The 19,342-nt window shown below is 41.7% G+C and overlaps 1 protein-coding gene and 1 long non-coding RNA gene across 2 annotated transcripts in view; one reads left to right on the forward strand and one right to left on the reverse strand.

Moving 5' to 3' along the window:
• TSPAN3 (tetraspanin 3) overlaps positions 1-15,294 on the reverse strand; it is a 21,708-nt gene extending 6,414 nt beyond the window's left edge. The window contains exons 1-3 of the mRNA XM_064388693.1: positions 15,138-15,294; positions 4,372-4,563; positions 3,271-3,345 (exon numbers count right to left, since the gene is read on the reverse strand). Of these exons, the coding sequence (XP_064244763.1) occupies positions 3,271-3,345; positions 4,372-4,563; positions 15,138-15,200 (330 nt within the window). The 5' untranslated portion in view covers positions 15,201-15,294. The remainder of the gene's footprint in view (positions 1-3,270; positions 3,346-4,371; positions 4,564-15,137) is intronic.
• LOC135280614 (uncharacterized) lies at positions 11,972-13,037 on the forward strand. The gene is made up of 3 exons (XR_010347494.1): positions 11,972-12,036; positions 12,325-12,436; positions 12,970-13,037. It is a non-coding gene; the product is annotated as an uncharacterized LOC135280614 (long non-coding RNA).
• Positions 15,295-19,342: the final 4,048 nt, after the last annotated feature.

Here is a 19,342-nt window from a genome sequence, read left to right on the forward strand (position 1 = left end):
CTTTTCATGAAGTTAAGGCTGTCCATGAGAATATGCACTCACCTCCCTACTTCAAGGTTCCAAGCCAAAACCATTATAACCGTCTGGGCAAACTCATTCCCCTTGGGACTACGAAGATATTGGGATCAAAAAGTACTAAGTCATACCACCCACTCTTCTGGTTGAAGTACAGGTAAATAAATTCTCCAAGATGCCTTCTGGCTGACCCTACAGTGACCAGGCTCTGTGTTCAGCCCCAGTCTCCCAGGGCTTCTCAAGGAACACCAAGGGCAGTACATTGTGTACAGCAACATTTACTGCAATAGGTCTTAGAAGTACTGCAACTGAGTCAAGATGCTGTCAAGTACATGTGCTACAAATGGATGTCACTCAAGAACCATCACTTGTCCCCTCAAAGGGTATTCTGAAATGCCTGGTTTGGAGGAAATATTACTAGACCCTTTTAAGTACTACACTTTACTGTAAACTATTACTTAAATAATACACAGTTTAGTGCAGATAAATATTGGTGCAATTTTAAGATTAGCTCTGATTTGATTTTTTTCTATCACCTTCAACAGGAATTATGTGCAAGGAATGCAATTTTAGGACTGAGCAGTAAGCATGCATATTCTTCAGATTTGCAAGCTACAGTAGGAAGGTCTTGTCAACACATCATTCCTTTAAATACTTCAATGGAAGATTTTTCTGCAGCAATAGCACAAGCTGAATTCCACCACCACCCCCTCCTCAAGAATGCTGCCTATTTCAAGATAGATATGCATAAAAGTCAATGTAGCCTGGACAAGCAACTTGTTTCAGACCAGTTCAAAAGCAATTGTTTGATGATTTAATTTGATTTACAACTCCAACTCATAACAAAACAGTTGTTCAATTTGCCATATACATTTCAAAATAATTTATTTCAGTGCTTGTTTGTGCATCATTTGGCTTGCAGTTCAATCAAGGCAACATTATGCCTGAAAACCATGCAAATTCCCTAAGATCCAAAGAGAAACCACTAGCTCTAGTTAACTGGCAGGTTTAGTGAAAAATGGATAGAGTGAACCCCTCCACCCAGAAGAAAAAAAAAAACCTACAGGTCCTCAAGCAACCAAGCCTTTCATTCACTACTGGCACTTCCAAAAATCTGACTTTTCCAGCTAAGGAGCACTGATAGGAGGCTCTGCAGCAGCTCAGCCCATCTCAGCAGGGCCTGGGCACATTTCACAGGGCTCTAAAAGAGTCTGAATAGGATCAACAACAGGTTTACAGAGGCATGCTGGAAAATGAAGCCATTTTAGGATCAATAATGGTATCTTAAGAGCGTACAGTGCCACTTCCTTGAGGCATTATGCCCAATGTTACAACTGCTATGACTTTAATCTTTCCTTTTGTTTGCAAGTTTGTATGGTGAACACAAAGTACTTCTAACATGATTCAGGTGCCTTTAGAAAAACCAAAACAAGGCTCCCACAGATGTATATACACACCATGTCAGAAACAACAGACCAAAATTAACAAAGCATAAAGCTGACTTATTTATCCTGGCAAAAATAATCAGAAGGATTAAGCAGACTTCCCCTCCCAGCTCACTGGTAATAAATTTATTTCTGTTTACTTCTGTAAGACTTGAAATGGTAGTTTAAGATGCTAGATACTGCAGGGTACTAGAAACCTGCCATCTTTACTAGCAAAACTTGTCTGTCCTTTCCAAAGATTTAAGGCTCAATTTTCAAATACTGACTTCCACAAACAGCTTAACAGGCTGCCACCAAAACCAGACAACGTTCCCTCTTCTCCCAAGCTCTGGCCCTGCATTACCTCCTGCAGTGGAAACTGCATCAGAGCAAACCAAAAAAAGAGAAACAACAGGAACACACAGCTGGGCAAGGCAGAGGCATTAATCTGCTTGTATCTGCTGTGGATACTGCTCACTGAGAAAGAGCAAGTCCCTTCAAGATGGGAACATGAAAGACAGTAAGATGACTACTGCATAGTCCAGATCAGATCCACAGTAATTCCTGCACATATTAAAGTATTCCTCTGCAAGTACTGAAACAGAAGGAAACCACTGAGATCAACATGTAAGAACCCACTGCCTACTCCCCTGGAATTGTAGTGCTTTCCTCAGTGGCTTCTAAGGTCTACTTCCACTACAAACTTAAGAATCCCCAATGATCATCTCAGGTCACTGCCAAGATACCAGAAATCAAATGCAAAGCATGAGAAAAAACATATTCTGAGTTCAAGCATGGCCAGTAGAGCAGTTCTGTTGAAGCAGCTTATTCTAAGTGTTATGCACCAGGTCTGTAACACAAACACTTCAAGGTCCTGTGGTCAGTGCTTACTCCAAGCAGCCTTCCCTGGGGCCCAAGCACAAACACCACTTTTACTTCCAAGCTGGCTCCCATTTGTTCCAGGATAGCAGGAGAAAGCAAGGAGGAGAGAATGCTGAACCTGTGTTGTTCACAAAAGGCCAAAGAGACAATGGTACTGTAGTTCAGCTTACTGGTAAGATATCTGAGTGTTCTACACTATGAACATGCTCCACGTCATGGCTTAAAATGCCTTCTCTGGTCTTTTTTTTTTCTTCCAGAATTTAGATATAGACATATCAAATGCTAGTAAACTGTGCAAGTTAGAAATTTCTTCAAATTACATTGTGGCATCTCTAATACCATGTAATAACTTTCTAACATGTATTATTGCCAGAAGAAACACATCTAATTTCATTCTTCTGGTCCTGTTTCTTAATTCCATTAAACAAACAGTGAGAAAAGTTGTAATTTGTTTGGCTATAATCCCTGTCAACAACCTGAGTAATGCTAGAAAGTATATATTAACACATTCAATCTATTTCATTATTAAGCAGCGTTAGTTTACACACCCAAAACACATGACAACATTCAAGTTATTGCATATCAAAAAAATATGCCCTATGTTCAAATATTGTGTAGCCTCAATTATTCACAAAGCCAAAGCATAAACAAATTAGAAGACCATCTGGAAAATGTAAAGGTATCAATTACTGTGACTCCCTTCTCCTGTTTAACTGTTAATGATGTGTTCCAGGTAATTTTTGACTAAGATATAGCTCTCTACATTCATGTTGTAAATTTTAAAGTACTGGTATCACAAATTAATCCACTCAGATGTCTGATTTTAATCCCTTAACAAACAGTTAACAGTTTGTTAACTGTTCTGCAGAATCAAACACAGTGAAGATTACACTTCTGTATTATGATCAGAATCCACAACAAAATATTACTGAAACTGAGAAGTTCTTACCTTTGCTCTGTAAATGTATCCAAGAACCACGACCACAACTTCAGTGATAAAAACCAAGAGCAAGATGATCACAAACTGCAAAATACAATCAAAAGTGTTTGTGCCAATAGTTTCATTCATTTGCCTAATGAAAGGCTCCACATAGATTTTTCTATTTAAAGTTTTTTTTGCCTCAAGGTTTTGATTTAACAGATAATTTAATGCAGGCACTTAAGTTGACCAAATGAGCCCAGAACTCATTCAAGAAACTTTAGTGTTCACAGCTTCACCAAGTAGTAAGAAGCTGCCCAGTCAGGCAAGTGCAGCTGTCATTAGTACTGAAAATGCCATACTGCAGGTCTTTAATCAAGTGTTTCTTTCAATCTTCTTTGCTAGATAAATAGGAGTGTCCCATCAGAGAGGCTACCCAGGCAGTTAGAGTGGTAGATGGACTAAGGGAATGTTTCTGAAGATTAAGCTCTGTAACAACTGAGCTCGAAAAGACAGCAAGCTATGCATTTGTCTTGCTATATTTAGGAGCACTTTCAAAGAAGTCTACACAGTACTTAAAAAAGAAGCCCCAGACCCTCCTGTGGGGACAATTCAAATACCAGCCTCTCCTCTTCTCTACCTAGTTTTCCAGTCAAAATTACAGTTCAAATACTTGGAAACACAGGGCATAAAATACTGCAAACCAAGTGCTCCAAGTAAGCCATGAAGAACATAATCAGGCATTATGACAACCCTTAGTTAACCCTGATGCAAGACACTAAAAGCAAGAAGACTCCTGAATCACTTTTCTCTCCAATTCAGCTTTTCAACCACAACAGATAAAAGTGAGATTTAAAAACTGTTATGACTGAATCATATGGTTTTACACTTTTTAATGAGATTGCCACAGCTTTAAAAAAGGTAAAAGTGAGATGCCTTCTGCTGCTACAACTGTTTAATTTAACACCTTTATTCAGAACAGAAAATTGAAACAAGACGTTCCTAAAAAAATTAAGCAGATAACTTTTAAGGCCATAAAGAAACAACTTCAGGTACTATTTGAGGAGTTTATTAAGAGAGAAGGCAGCCAAATCTACACCAGGCCAAGCCACTGCAGAGCTCTGCACTCACCGTAGCCAGGCCACAGCGACTCTCTCGAATGGTGGCGCAGCACCCGATCAGTCCGATAATGAAAAGCAGCGTTCCCACAGCTATGATGATAACAGCTGGAATTAGTGTGTACACATCTTCAAAGAAGTGGTCATAGTCATCATATGTGATGAACACATAGGCTCCCACGTAGCACAGGATGCCTGCTGCTGCCTGCAACAGGCACAAAAACATGGTAAGTTCCTTGGAACACCAAGCCCGTCCTTCAGCAAGGTAACAATTATTTTAACAAACACCATAAAGTAGTGTCCTCAGAAATTTTGCCAGTTACTATCTGACTTACTGTTACAGTAAAATAGATGTACACATTGTGAATGTCAACCTCTGCTAGGGAAAGATGAACTGCTAGAAACAACAGCATTTCTGAAGAGTTTACAGCACTGGAAACATCTGATTCCAACCAGAAAGCAGGCAGAAACAAATATAAACCAACTACTAAAAGGCAGAAGCAAATACCTACAGAAATGTACCACAAACTTGCAACACTGAAGTTCTCAGAAGGATTGTTTTAAAAGGACCATTTGGTACAACAAACAGACAACTTGAAGTTACTGCAAAATAAACCTTGTAGGACAAATCTGCAACTATCCATATTTAAACAGTAAGACACAGCTCTCACATCCATCTGCCATGACCTTGCCTCCCTTACAGTTACAACGATCCCAACACATCAATACCTTCACTATCTTTAAGCTGAGCAGAGCTAGTGAGAGAACTGTTGCTTGAGGAGCCAACTAACACACATTTATTTTTAAATACAAGGGTCTTATCCGTTTGTGCTTTATAAATGCCTTCCCTAACTGCCCTCATACTTGCTGCAGAACAAAATATCAACTTGCAATGATGGCAAATATAATCTGAATGTTTCATGACAGGCTTTTCCAATGTCCCAGTACAAGGCCCAGCTGAAACAATGCACCCAGAAGGTGCAATGGCTAGGCTATGAGCTGGGGAATTTCACTGTGCTGTGAAGGGTAGTGTCCCTATTGCAAACCAACCCATACCCTGCACACAAGAGCTCCCTCAGCCGGAAGGTGACACACTGTCTGTCTGTCCAGTCTGAGGGACAACACTGCAGGCTGCCTCCAGCCAATGCTCCCACTCAGGCAGAAACAGATAGAGCAGCTTCCAGTAGCTGTGATACTGCAAGGCTGGATTGTGCTGGTGTACAACCAGAGACTTAATCCATAATTCAGTCTAGGAGAACATCATTTAGCCCAGCTGCCTGCACAAAGCAGGCTCAACAACGAATTCAGACCAGGCTGCTCAAGACTTAGTCTCAAGTCTTGGAAGTCCTCCTTGGGAAGCCTGTTCAGTGTGGCACAGAACAAGACAAGCCACAAGACAAAAGGTATCCAGGATTTCAGCCCTGTTTGCCACTACATCCTAGATATATTGCAACTCCTTTCTATAAAACAATAGCACACAACCACTACCAGAATATTACTTTATGTATGGAATATTCCCTGCAGCACTTTGCTACAGAAACACCATGTCAAAGAAAAAGATATGAAGAGCCAGCTCAAAAGTATCATCATCTGCATGGATTTGAGCAATACATTTGACCTCTCCACCTCTCTTTCTGCAGCAGAAGTAATTATGTACTCTGCAGGAATCTTAAAGGCATCCAGGAGGCTCACATTCATCCAATAAAAGGTGCTATGTACATACAAGGAGAGGGGAAACTGAAAATTCAGTAACAAAGACCAAGAGCAAGACATCTTTCCCAGACAAGAGTGAACAAGCTATTGCAAAATCACCCCCATGCACAGAAGATGCTGAAATGCTAATCCATCTGTACAAAGCCTGCCATATTAGGTACAACATGGCAAAATGCAGACACACACTTTCTGTACACAAAGCAAAGACTCAAAGTAGTGTCACTGAACAATGGAATTACATTAACTGTTGCCTAGCAATGAAGCATGTGAATGGCAGGCCAGTGATGTAATCCCCTATTTCTAAGAGTTAAAATGCTTGTTAGAAATATGGTATGTTACAAGGTGGCTGATGAAAAACCACAGCTGTGGCTGGCATCAGGCAAAGAATATATACCAAAAAGCTGAAATCAGAACCATTTGTGAACTCCTTTGTCCTTCTTTTGTTTTAATTTAATTGGGCTTCCTCTTTAAGAAAAATCTGGATCATAAACTGCAGAAGCACATGCATTTGAACAATGTATTTGAAGTAAAAGGAGTTTAGCCTTAAAAAAAAAAAGAAAAATCCAATCTGTCTACAGGTGTTATCTTTCCTTCCCTACTTCAAGAAACACATGCATTTTAAGAAACATTGCTTTTGCAGCCTTTAGACAGATTAAAAGCTGCCTGGTTTGAATACTTCATTAAATCCCATCCACACATGGTACAAGAATGACTAATCATCCATGACAGCACTGGGCCTTAGGTTTTACTTCTGAACCATGTTGAGGAGCTGGTGTTTCTGAAACAGACACTGCCTCTGTGATAAAGCGACCCTACTCTTCAGAGCCACTGCTGCTACCTCTTCAACAAATAATCTGCAGGGGGGAAGGTCCTGAGAGCAGAGGTACCTGCAGGAGCCTGCACAAGGTTTAAAAGCCATGAATCACAGCTGAACACTGATTTTGAACAGGTGCAGGACAGTCTATCACAGAACAATGAAAACAGCAACACTACCCGGTTAGTTTACACATAAACAAGTTTGAGATGACCTCCCTTTTCCTTTCACATCACAACCACAGGACTGTTTATTTCAGCCTGCTCTAAACCAGCAAGGGGGAGGTCTCTAAAGTGTTTTAGCTGGGACGAGAAAAGTGCTTTTGAAGCAATCCTTCTTGCTCACCTTTTGATGATTTTCTCTTACTACCTTCTGGCTTGCATCACTGGAGTGTGCATCTTAGGAGTGTCTAAGAGGAGTCACTCTGAGTGAAACTAAGCCAGACAGGTAGAGTTCTTGTGCTGACTGCTCAGAGGTGTTCAGTCAATGGGACTGCCCTGGCCCGAGGTCCCTCCCCCTTCAGAGCTCAGCAGCTCCAACCTGAGGTCTCAGCACACCGGACAGTGTCACCCACTGATACAAATAACATACAAACACTGTGACAGAGAGGACAGTTTTAACCACACAAAGTGTGCAGTTTATGTTGACCAGGGCTGCTCCAGTTAAATGCACATTTATTACCTGTTGCAAACCAAGTACAAAGTTGAATACATGTGTTTTTAAAGAAAAAAACCCAACTCCTAACCAACTGACTCTCCCCCACCTAAAACCAAACAACCCACCCCAAACCACCCAAAATAGTACCATGTGCTCAAACCATCCATCTCAAAATAGGAATCATCTAAGGAACCCAAAGTCTCTATAGACACAAGGATAACTTAAAAAATCATCAAATAATCTAGATCTCAATGTTTACCATCCTGCAGAGTAAACAGGAAATCTGCGAAGTCCGACCTTGTTCAAGTCAAAGACAAATGAATATAAAGCTACTGTGTTTACAATCATGTATTTCCTATCATTAAATGGAAGTCAAATATATGAAGTGCACACAGTTCAAACAAGTCTTTGATAAACAGGGCTTGAAGGAAGAATTCTCCAACTTAATCTGCTCAATGCTCTGAATAGACGGCAGCATTTCCTGAATCTGTGCCAGGTAACACGCATGCTCTAGGGACATGACTGGTTACTCAGCATTCACATATCTCTTTACAGTTGTCTGCATCTAGCTTGTAGTTCTGAGCCTAAAGCAGCACACTTATTTTAGGATGAATTAACCTTTAAAAACACTGATATAAAAGTACAATCAGTGAACACAGCCCATTGCAAAAGGCTTGAGCAAGTCAACATCCTTTTAATCAGAAGCAAGTTTCACAGACATGTAGACCTCTCACAGTTCAGAAAAGGATTGATTTTACTGCTTTGGCTGGAGCCTCTATGGAGTTATTAAAAGCTCAACAATTACACAAAGAACTGGAGGGAAAACTAGAAGACCCAATGACACAATGATAAGCATCACTCAACACACTGTGGGAAAGCTCAGTTAAAAATCGAGGTTCTTTGGGCTTCTGTGACAGCCTCTTAAGCTCATGGCTACTTCACAAAGTCAGCTTTCACCTCCCACAAGCCCTGAGGTGTACAAGGCTGTACACTGGCCAGCTGCACCTTGAAACAGTTTCAGGGGTTCTGTTTGCTTGTTTGTTTTCCAAGTAGGCAGCAAACATACACCAAGAACTGTTTTCATGTTTTCAGCAATGCTCACACGCTGCCACAGTTTGAAAGCCAAAATTGTGGCTACCTAAGATGAGTAAGATATTTAAACTTTTTCCACTGATTATTTATTTATCAACCATGGACACTGCAGCTTCATTTACAAAGCAAAGTCTTCCTTACACTACCCTAATAGTGTTACTGCCAAAGAGATCTGATCAACACTACTTACACGTTCACACTTTTACTCTTCACCTTGCTATGGAATTTTCTTCACTTTGCAGAAGTTCTGGATTTCTTTTGTGGTACTGATCCAATCGACTCAGCCAAAGAATAGTATTTGTCCCTTCAGAGTCTGTTTTATTCACTGTTTTAAGAAAAACACACTCTCTGAACAAGAAAATGAAGGTAGCAGCAAAGTACTGTATCTTAGGAGAAAACACACCTGATATTCGAGGTGTGAATGCTGCTATTAAACAAGAGGAGTATTTAACATTTTTGGTAAAGACACCTTCTTATAAATTCCTACTGCTACCAACCTTACCACTGCCGATTGGTAAACATTGACAGCAACACAGACACCACACTAAACCGATTATTCATTCCACTGTGGAAATATCTTTCAAGCATGGGATTGTTAACTGCACTTCTACACTAACAGACCCTCAGCTTTTCTGCCTGGATCCTGTCCTAAGACAATTTTCCCAACATGTCTACTGCTTTCCTCATGTTAAATGTGAGTGTATCTTTGTTCTCACTGCCTTTCTAGCACGTTTTTTAAAAAGCAAAGCACACGCTTACTCCAGGACAGATTTTTGAGAGTCTACAGTTATATCAGTTTCATCCTTTTTAATGGTTATTTTTGTCTACACATACCAACTCCTGAACACTTCCTACCCACAAGCAGGAATGTGGGTATTGTGGTCTGCCTCCAGATTTTTGGGCTTCTTAGAACAGTACCTGAATAAGTGGGTTTTTTTTCCCACATTTCTCCATTATTTGACTTCTAGGGTATTTTTGACATTTTTGGTTCTTTCCAACACTAGAGTACTCATAGCCTGATTACTGTCATAAAAAGAAGAGGATGACAAAAATTTTTAAGTCTTCCTTTTAGTTTTCTGTTCTTCAAAATTTATTTCCTTACCCTCAAAGGCCCAACAGGATCTCTCAGGGGTTTATTTCTCTTACAGTCTTCTCAGCACTTCACTGCTGTGTAACTCTCCACTCCCCTCCCAAACAAACCCACACCCATACTCGATATTTTCCCTGGTTCCTGAAATTGATGCATACCCAGCTTAGAACCCAATGGTTTCCTGACAATCTTATCTTTGTCCTCAACAGTAATAATTTAACACTGAGCTATAACTGTCTTATAAAATCTTTTGGGAGAAGAAAGACAGCAATTCCATTCAGCTCTGTAACACAGTTAGAACTATCTTAAAGGCTTATAAAACAAGCAAACCCTGTGAAATTCAAGCTGGCCAGACTGCTCTGTCTGTAGGAGCCACATGCAGTTCTGTAGCACCGTGCCTGAACACCTCACATTCAAAGGCTTTTCAGGCTCAAGCAAAAGGCTGAGCTAGGCTGCTTTTGCATTCAGCATTACATATTTAAAGTGCCACTAACTGCAAGATGCAGAGCATCTGAGTCTTCTACCTTTTAGAAGCCAAGGCAACAATACAGCCGTTCTTTTACACCGATTTAGTCACCAGGGCTGTAACTTGAGCTGGTGCTCTGCTGTTCCCAGGTTCCTTGCCCTGCAGGAGAACAATGATGATCACTCTGTGCTTCCAAGTTCATCAGGTAAAGCGATATTACAATTTCCTTGTACTATTCAAAGGTATCACATTCAGCTCTGCAACTTGGTTTTGTTAGGTATTAGACATTTTAAGCTCAAGTTCAGATACCAAAAATCCTGAAAAATCCCAGGCAAAGACCTGAAACTCATCCTGTAAAGAAACATGAATGACACTACCGTGTTGCTTAAAAGCAAATCAAACTATTTACTACTAAAATTCAGGACCTGGCCCATGTTTGCTATCTGAAAATTCATATTCAAATATTGCAAGAAAAATCACTCAGAGGGCACAACACTTCAGAGTTTCAAGTCTTGATTTTTTTAAAATTAAAATAACTGGTTTTTTAATGCACAGGATTCCAAACCATTATATAATCCTGAAGGATACACTCTCTTCACACTACCATACTGGCAGAAGCAGAAAATATTACATTTCTACATCCAGAAACAATTGTCTTTAAGACAAAAGGGCTTTGGGCAAGTAATCCCTGCAAAGTTACCTCTGGGATTATCCATCAATTAGAGTCTGATCACCAAAGAACTCTCGAGAAATTTGTTTTAAAGTCCAGAGCAATAACTATTTTCAAGTTCACAATAAACAGGAAAAAATACCGGGCTTATCGCTATGTGCAAGAGAACGTGAGTGCTAATCTTGCTTTCTACTACTAAATTTGAATGAATCTTCCCATTGCTTCATTTTCTTTTTTTTTTCCTAGCAGAAATCCCTAAATATATTACACACCCATTGACTGCTGAAGCTCCTCTGAAAAAATCCTCCATTTCCCCATACTCTGGCCACTGCACTGTGGTGAGCACAGATCTGTAGAAAGTATTTGTGCTCTACAATTTCTCTAAACAATCATACCAAGCATGTTTTATAACAGCCTAGTCAAATGAACTGTCAAAGTAATGATTTCAAGCCAGCTAAATACTACAAGAACAACTTAAACAGTTTGCAACTACTCAGTGAAGGTATTGTAGAAGCAGAGCTCATTCCTTTTCTCAAGGAGGACACAGAGGTGAAAGATAAAAACCTCAGCAAGCACAGGATATCTGGCACTATTTTAGCAGAGCAGGCTGTCAAAGCACATAGATTCCTTGGGAATATAAAATAGATTCCCTTTTCTGAAGCAAGACCCCATGGAACTCTGAATATTTTAGCATTCTCTCCTATGAACTAAACTAAGACTGAAAAATTTCCTTAGTATTTTTGTCTTCATCTCCTCTTCACACTGGTTTCAACTGAATTATGCAAGTCACACCATGAAGCCTTAAATTAAGGGCACACAAATAAACACATTTGACAGCAGTCTTTAGGCATTTGTTTCAGGTAAATCTATTTATTTCTCTTTCAAAATTATGCAGACCTTAACTTAGGAGGTGTCCTGAAGAACATGCTATTCTCAAATACCTTACTATATTTTTTTTCCTTGCAATTAGTAATTATCAACATGTCATCAAGGTAACAAAAAAATCTTGCTAATTATGAAGATATATGTACTAGAAGTTACTTACTTGACTTCTAAGCTGTATTGTCTTTGATGTCACAATTACTTCCCCTGCAATACCCTTCCTTAAAGGGCTCAGCATCCCCTAAATGAAGTCACCAACTGAACAAATAAATCTTGGGCAAACTTCAGGTAAAGGTCAGCTGAAGGATTGGCTTTCCTTTGCCATTTATCATATCTACCCAAAAATTAACTCATAGCAACCAGACACTAAGAAACTATTAATCAGATCAGTACTCCCTGCTCTAATGAGGGCAAGTTTTAACTGATACTTTAGCAAGAAATGCATTGATATGAAGCATTTTTGACCTCCAACACTCTTTGACCAAAGTTTGAGTTTTACCCAAAATTCAAGCACATGTTCCACACAAAATTTACACTCTGCTACTCTTTATGACTACCAGTCATGATGCTGTTTCCTTACAGAGCTGTATTTCAAAGGCAATATGGGCACTTAGAGAAGATGCACTCAATGCTCAACACCCCTGAAATACAACTCAGCTGGACTGTGAAAATACCACACCAAGAAAGTGGAAAGGTGAGTAAAGTCCATTCAGCTTTCTACATGATAAACTAGTACCTGCCCTGCTTTTAGACAGCTTCCACAGCCTAATTTAAGAAATAAAAAGCCTGAAATATTACCAACATGTAGGAAAATATAGTTAATGTAAGAATTTTACACAGTAAAAACATGCTTTCACAAGACAATAAATTACTTTTTATAGTGTCACCGAAGATTTAACAAGTAGCACAAGACTCTTCAAAGTGAGATGAACTTGTAGAATTGCAAGCAGTAGCTGTAGGTGGCAAGTGGTTGTCACCTGTCAGCAAGGTCTGATCTGCTACTTTCAGACTTGAAAGAAATTTGTAAAAGTTAGAACCAAGACTTCAAAGTAAAACAAGTAAAACAATCTCTGCTATTTCTTCACAGCACTGATAATTTTCTGAACATCTCAGTTATTAGACAGATATAAAATCTCTGAGCATTCCAATCGTCCTACAAGTAACAGACCCATAGGGTGAGGGGGAAGTTAGAATCCACTGTGTAGTCAAAACTTGCTATTCCTACAGGTGACCATGAAGATAGTGACAACACACAAGACGGGTACATGAAACTTAAAGAGAGAAACTTACAAAAGCAATTCAAGGTTTCATAGTTACTTGACCAATTCTAGGCATTTTCTACTGTCAAGTCTCAGGAAATCCCAATGACCTAATTATCAATACTGGAACTACAGCACAAGGAAAAGTTTCCTTTAACAGCACAGAAGCACTTACATTGCCAACTAGAAGAGCACCAAATGTTAACACACACAGCTCAGTCAACAAATGAGCTACTGACTCTAGCTTGTGAAAGAAAAGAACACCACTGATTGCTGTAAGTCACTTTCAGAAAGCCTGCCTCATTCTACATGCAGCTGATGAGCTGCAAGGTTGTTCCAACACAAGCAACCCAGTCACTTATCTGCCAAAAAGCTACCAGCACATGCTGACTTCTTAGGCTGGAGGTGGTCTGCAGAATACAAGATTGATGACATTTTAATTTGACGTGAAGTACACCTTATCTGAACACTGTTGTGTTGCTGTTGTTCAAATACAGTCTGCTCATTTTAAATTAAGCCAAGTTTGTCTCAAAAGTAATCAAAAATTGTAAAGCACAAAGTTCAGCATTACACAAAATACCTTTGACCCCACCACTGTATGAAATAAATAATTCCAAACTCCAACATGCAGCTAAATTACTAAATGCAGCAGACAACGAACAATACATATCACTAAGCTTCTGGAGCACAGGAGAAACTGCACACAGAACTTGTGCTCATCTACTCCAAACAGAGCCTCGTTTATAACAGCAACTACAGGAAAATCTACTTCAAGGTGCCATCAAGAAGGCGACGCACAAAAACTGTGTCCAGTCAAAAACTTTTAAGTATGATGTAGAAGTCGTTAAAGAGCTTTCAAAACGTCACTTGTAATTATGCATGGAACAAAAAGCCACACCCAACAAAGCAGATTCCAATCTTACGGCTGCACTAAGAGACTGATGTCACTACTTTTTACTTTAAAGATAAGAACGGAGCCTGCGCCCCTCAGCCAGAATTACAAACTTCTGATCTGCACCACTTAAGGCCGAATATGCCTCACCTTCACTGCTCCTCTCCCAGAAGAGCTGTACAGGCAAATGCCGGTAAGAATGCACAGATATGCATTTTCCCTGAACATGACTCATTTCCAGGCGCCCTTAAGGAGCATTCCTTCGTAAAAATTCAGACAAGAACAGTCATCCTGTAAGGCTAGTAAGATTTCATATCACTTTCAATAATAAATGAAGCAGCTATATAAATAGCTACACTTTTATGGTCCAACAGCTTGTTACCCCCTATTACGTTTTCGAAGATGGAATCTCCGAACAGTTGGGACAACAGATATTCTGTTCCTGGAGCTGGGATTAGAGCAGGAAAAACGCAGTACCTAAATGCACAAAGGGAATGCTTAAAAATTTCACAAACGATTCTTTAAAATGATTTGAGAGTTACACTATTCTGCCAAGCCAATTATTACAGTGAATACAATGCCAAGCTAGAGCCTGTATGTCCATCCTGAAAAAGGTCATTTACAGCAGCCTACTGTTCCTCTTTTGAAAGCTTTTGTCTTACTGTCACTGTAGCCGTGGGAAGCTCCAGCGCTGCATGCACACTACAATGCTACCGTGGTTAGCGGCATACAGACGCACAAATACATGATAATCTGGACATAAACACGTCCCGATTCCGCGTCAGCAGCCGCGGGGGGAGAAGGGCGTCCGGAGCCCGCTGGGCGCTCGGGATGTCCCGCCGCGGACAGCCGAACCCAGAGCGCCACAAAAACCAAACTGGCTACGCAAATTGAACTGCCACAGACCTGAGAAGCTCAATAATGCAGGAGAGGAAAGCTGCATGCGCTTACACAACAGCCTCTACCAAGATCTCGTTAAACCTTCCAGGCCAGGTTCAGCTCCCCCCACCCTGGAACTCGGGAGGAGGACTGCCAGGGAAGGGACAGCGCCAGCACCGACCGCCCACAGCCCGCGAAGGGGCTCGGAACGCCCGTTAAACATAAAGAGTTTAAATACGAACTGAACCCCGGCGGGGCGGCGGGTGGGGGGCAGGCTGCTGAGCGAGGCCCGCAGCGCTCTAGGGGCCAGGCTCCGACCTGGAACCCGGGAGCCGCCGTGTCTCGCGAGGCGCGGCCGGACTCACCCAGAAGATGAGGTTGAGGAAGACGAGGACGGTCTTGGAGGAGGTGATGCCGCACTGCCCCATGGCGCCGCAGAGCCCGGCCCGCGTCCCTCAGCGCCGCCGCACGTGACCGCCCGGCCGCGCGGGCAGCCTAAGATGGCGGCCGCTCGCCTCACGTGGCGCGAGGGGGCGGAGGCACCTAAGATGGCGAAGCGCTCCCCCTTAAAGCGGTCCCGCCCTCAGGAGGGGCTGCGCCTCGGCGGCCCCGATGGCGCGTTGTTGTGAGGGGGAGGTCAGCCCTGACCTCCAGCCTCGGAACGCGAGCAGCAGAATGTAACAAACAGCCTGTGCTTGTGGTTCAGCGCCTGAAGCGATAATTTTCCGGCTACCTCACAGTCCTAAAACAGGTGCCAAAGAACTCTGAACATTCACATCCTCCCTCAAAAAGCTGCACCGTAAAGCTGGTGACATCCTCTGGAGACCTTCGGCTTCCGGGGAAATAAGGCCCGATTGCCGCCTGAGGGGAGGTTGGAGGGCGGCCCGTGCCCTGAGGGAGCTGGGCGGGCAGGGAGAGCCGTGTTCCGTGAGGAGAACACCCTGCACTGCACAGTTCGTCTGGGTGGAGGAGGAATGCTCCCAGTGAAGTGAAAGAGTGTGCCTCAGAACCCCACAAACTGTCAGGAAAATGCCGGTAATCGTTGGGGGCTTTGGACACATCCAAACAGGGCAGCATTTTCCAGCGAAGAGCAAAGGAAAAGTGAGTTGAGAAATGAAAGATGTGCATGGTTCTAGAAGTGGTAACACCAATCCAGGACTTGCTGCCCAATTTATACATATACTTTATTTTAGCATGGCTAGAATCCAGCCCTTCATTTTAAGGGCCTTTTTCTTTTGTCTTGCTAATCAAACCAAACGCTTCCTCCCCTCTTCCTTCATGCACCAGGACATCTTCCTTCTTCATCTTCCTTTTATTCTTTTTCTCCTCTCTAGTCCCCTACTTTTCTTAGAAATGCCTGTCATTCCTGGGCTGCTCCCCCTTGCTTGGTGAGCTCGGTCTTGGTCCTTTCCTGCAGATTTGCTTCTCAGGTAGAAACAAAACTACCCATGTCATTGAAGGCCTTAACCTTTTATCAATTGGTCTGGTAAAGGCAGACAAGTAGCAATCAGTTATATTGCACTGTTCTGTTTCCATGGTAGCAAAGTTAGTTCTTTTTCCTCCTACAGTTTGGAAAGTTATATCCAGACCCAGTTCTGGATACCATGGAGATACCAAACCTTTTTTCAGCTTTCATTTCAAGTCCTTATATGTTCATGGATGAAACTTCCCAATCTTGCAAGTGTTATCAGACCGTTTTCTGACACTAAAAATTAATTTATATACCCAGAAGATATGCTTAAAGTTGTTGCACAATTAATGGGGTTTTGCTCTGAATTTATGGCTTTTAGGGTGTGATTGTCTTGTAATTTCTGCTTTTTATCTTCTGTTTATATGTGCTTTATATTACAATCCTGTGACATATGGTATTTTTAAAAGCCTATATAGATGGTACTATCAAAAAAGCCATTAAAAGTTGATAGAAGAGAAATTTGATAGGGAAGGGATCAATGACATTTAAAAACTCACAGATTGTAGCACAATGCTGTTATACAATTTCAACGTTGAAATTAACAGTCTTATCTAATTTTCTGTATTAATTCCCTCTGCTTTCACAGGTAGAGAAAGATAGATTATAGATATCTATACATAAATTTCACATACATTTTAATAGATTCACAGGAACTGGTGTTCAATAGAGACTCTCGGGGTTCTTTTTTTTGCATTTGACATTGAGAGCTGGCAAGGAAGGGCCAGGGCTTCGTGCCTGGAGGTAGCCAAGGGGCTGTGGTGGGGCTGCAGGTTTCTGCACCCAGGGAACACCAGGGACTGTAGGGAGAGAGGAGGAGTGGGGAGACTGCAGTGCCTCGAGCTGGCACAGGGTGTGTGTGGGCTGGACTCACACTGCCTGAAAGATAAATGCCAAGTGTTCCTCTAAGCATGGCTCCTGAAAAACACACAAAAACAACAGTGCCTGGCGCTCTGCTTTGCAGTGCTGCCTTGCTGCTGTCATGCATAGAGTGCTGGCTGCTGGTGGCTGCCAGGTGGGGTCTTTGCAGGCTCCTGAGCAGGGAAATACTCTTGGTTCTTTGGAGAACACATGAAAAACTTTAGGGTATCCTCAGTCTGTGACTTCAAATCCACAGACTCTGTCTGGGATAAGGTGTGGTCCTGTGCTGGCATCTCATGCCAAGCGTGGCACACAGCCACGTGACATTTAGGGGGAAAATGGGACGAAGAGTAAGATGCCATCAGAAATTGCCCCTCCTCCTTGCATGGGAATGTAGGCAGGGAATTCTAGCTCTCTGCGGAGAGGAGGAAGGGTGGATGGCTTGCTGAAGTGAGGTGGGGCAAGGCAATTCCCAGGAGAGCAGGCAGCAAGGCTTGCTGGAAAGCAGGTTGTAACAAGCACTGGGAACACTGGCTGCAGTTTCAATAGCTGCCTTAACTGAGTTGGATTGAACTGTCTCCAGCACAGCTTTGTTGCTTAGATCTCCACCTTCCTTGATGTGGACAGGTAGCTTGACTGCCAAGATATGCCTTTTTTTTTTTTAAATACAGTTTAAACCTTTTTAAAATTCCTCAGAGAATGTTTGTTCAGCATTCCATCGCTTGTGACTGTCATCATAGCAGTATTTTCAGAAAGATGTACCAGAACTGAGCTGAGCACAAGGATATCCTGCACCTCCACAGCCTCTGAGAGAGGGAGAGGATCCAGGGCTGGGTGGGTGCAGGGCAGGAGTGGCCCAAAGGTGCTGAGTGCAGAACGGGTGCTGGCGAGATGCCCGCGTGTGACCCCCAAGGCTCAGCCTCTGCCTCCCATGGCACACACTGGGCAGCTTGGCTGGGTGCCTGCTTAAGGTAAGAGGCTGCAGGAGCTGTTTTGCAGACTCAGAAAAGCAGAGACAAATGTGCAGGAAAATACCATAATGATGTAGTTTGACCTCCAGTTTAATGATGCCCAATTTAACTCTCAGAATTTTTAAACACCAGGAGTTAAATTCTGTGGACACAGTGTACGTTGCATTGGTGCAGTTGAGTCTGGACTGTCATAAATCACTCATCTAGCAAGGCCTGTAGAACATTCCACAGCAGAAGTAATTTTCATTTGCAGACATGCATTACTAAAGTAAAAGTGTATTCTTGCTTTTGAGACAAACAATTTAGCTAATGTTGTAAAAATGAGTTAACTCCATTTGAATGAATTAGGTAGTAGAGAATGATCTCATGCTTTTTCTCCAGCTCCTGAGGAGGTAATCATAAGCTTCTTTGAAGTGTGTAATAGCCTGGAAAGGTCCATGAACACTGAAGGATGCATAGTAAAAATGACTGATTGCAAACATTTTCCCAGTCAATCTTTTCAGTATTTGGAAATACAGTTAGAAAATGACAGCACCCCTATCACAATATCCAAACCAGTGGATAGAGGGGAGAAGTGGGACTGTCCCTGTAAGGTAGGGAGGGCAGCAGTGGTGAAATCCAGCCTTTCATGTGTTCTGGAGCAGAAGGGATCCCTTACCACTTTAATCCCACCCACCTGATTTTGTGGTTCCCAGGAATGCCAGTCATGACTTGCAATCCATTAATTGCTCTTCACTGGGAGTAAATGGTCTCATAGGAGTCACTCTGTGCATTTCTTCACTTTTTGATGGGCTTGAGCAGTGTGGACTTCTCGGTAATGATCAAATGTTGGAAGCAAAGTCATTTTATTGCCAATGAAGGGATGCTAAAGGAATGGGGAGCACTCTTCATGACCGAGGAAGGGGAAAAATAGGTTGAGATTAGTTCATTATTTTTTCTTTATATCTCTATCATCTATTAACCTACATGAAATACAATTTTTAATAGTAAATACCTATATACACTGCATTTAAATACAATTTTCATGAACTGATATAATAATGTATCCTTGTGCAAATACATAAAGGATGTCTGTGTGCTCTAATCTCTATTTCTGTATTTATATTTGATAGCAGTCACTGTGTCTTGCTAAGGGTTGGCATACTGGAGGAACACCTTTCAGATTTGAGAAGCATCACAGAAAAGCAGTTTGGAGCTAAAGGTCTGATGTTAGACAAACTCTGAAACAATTCTGCATATAGATTCAAAGGACTGATACAATAGCTCAAAA

The sequence above is a fragment of the Passer domesticus genome, chromosome 14 (assembly GCF_036417665.1).
Source record: "Passer domesticus isolate bPasDom1 chromosome 14, bPasDom1.hap1, whole genome shotgun sequence".
NCBI classification, from domain to species: domain Eukaryota; kingdom Metazoa; phylum Chordata; class Aves; order Passeriformes; family Passeridae; genus Passer; species Passer domesticus.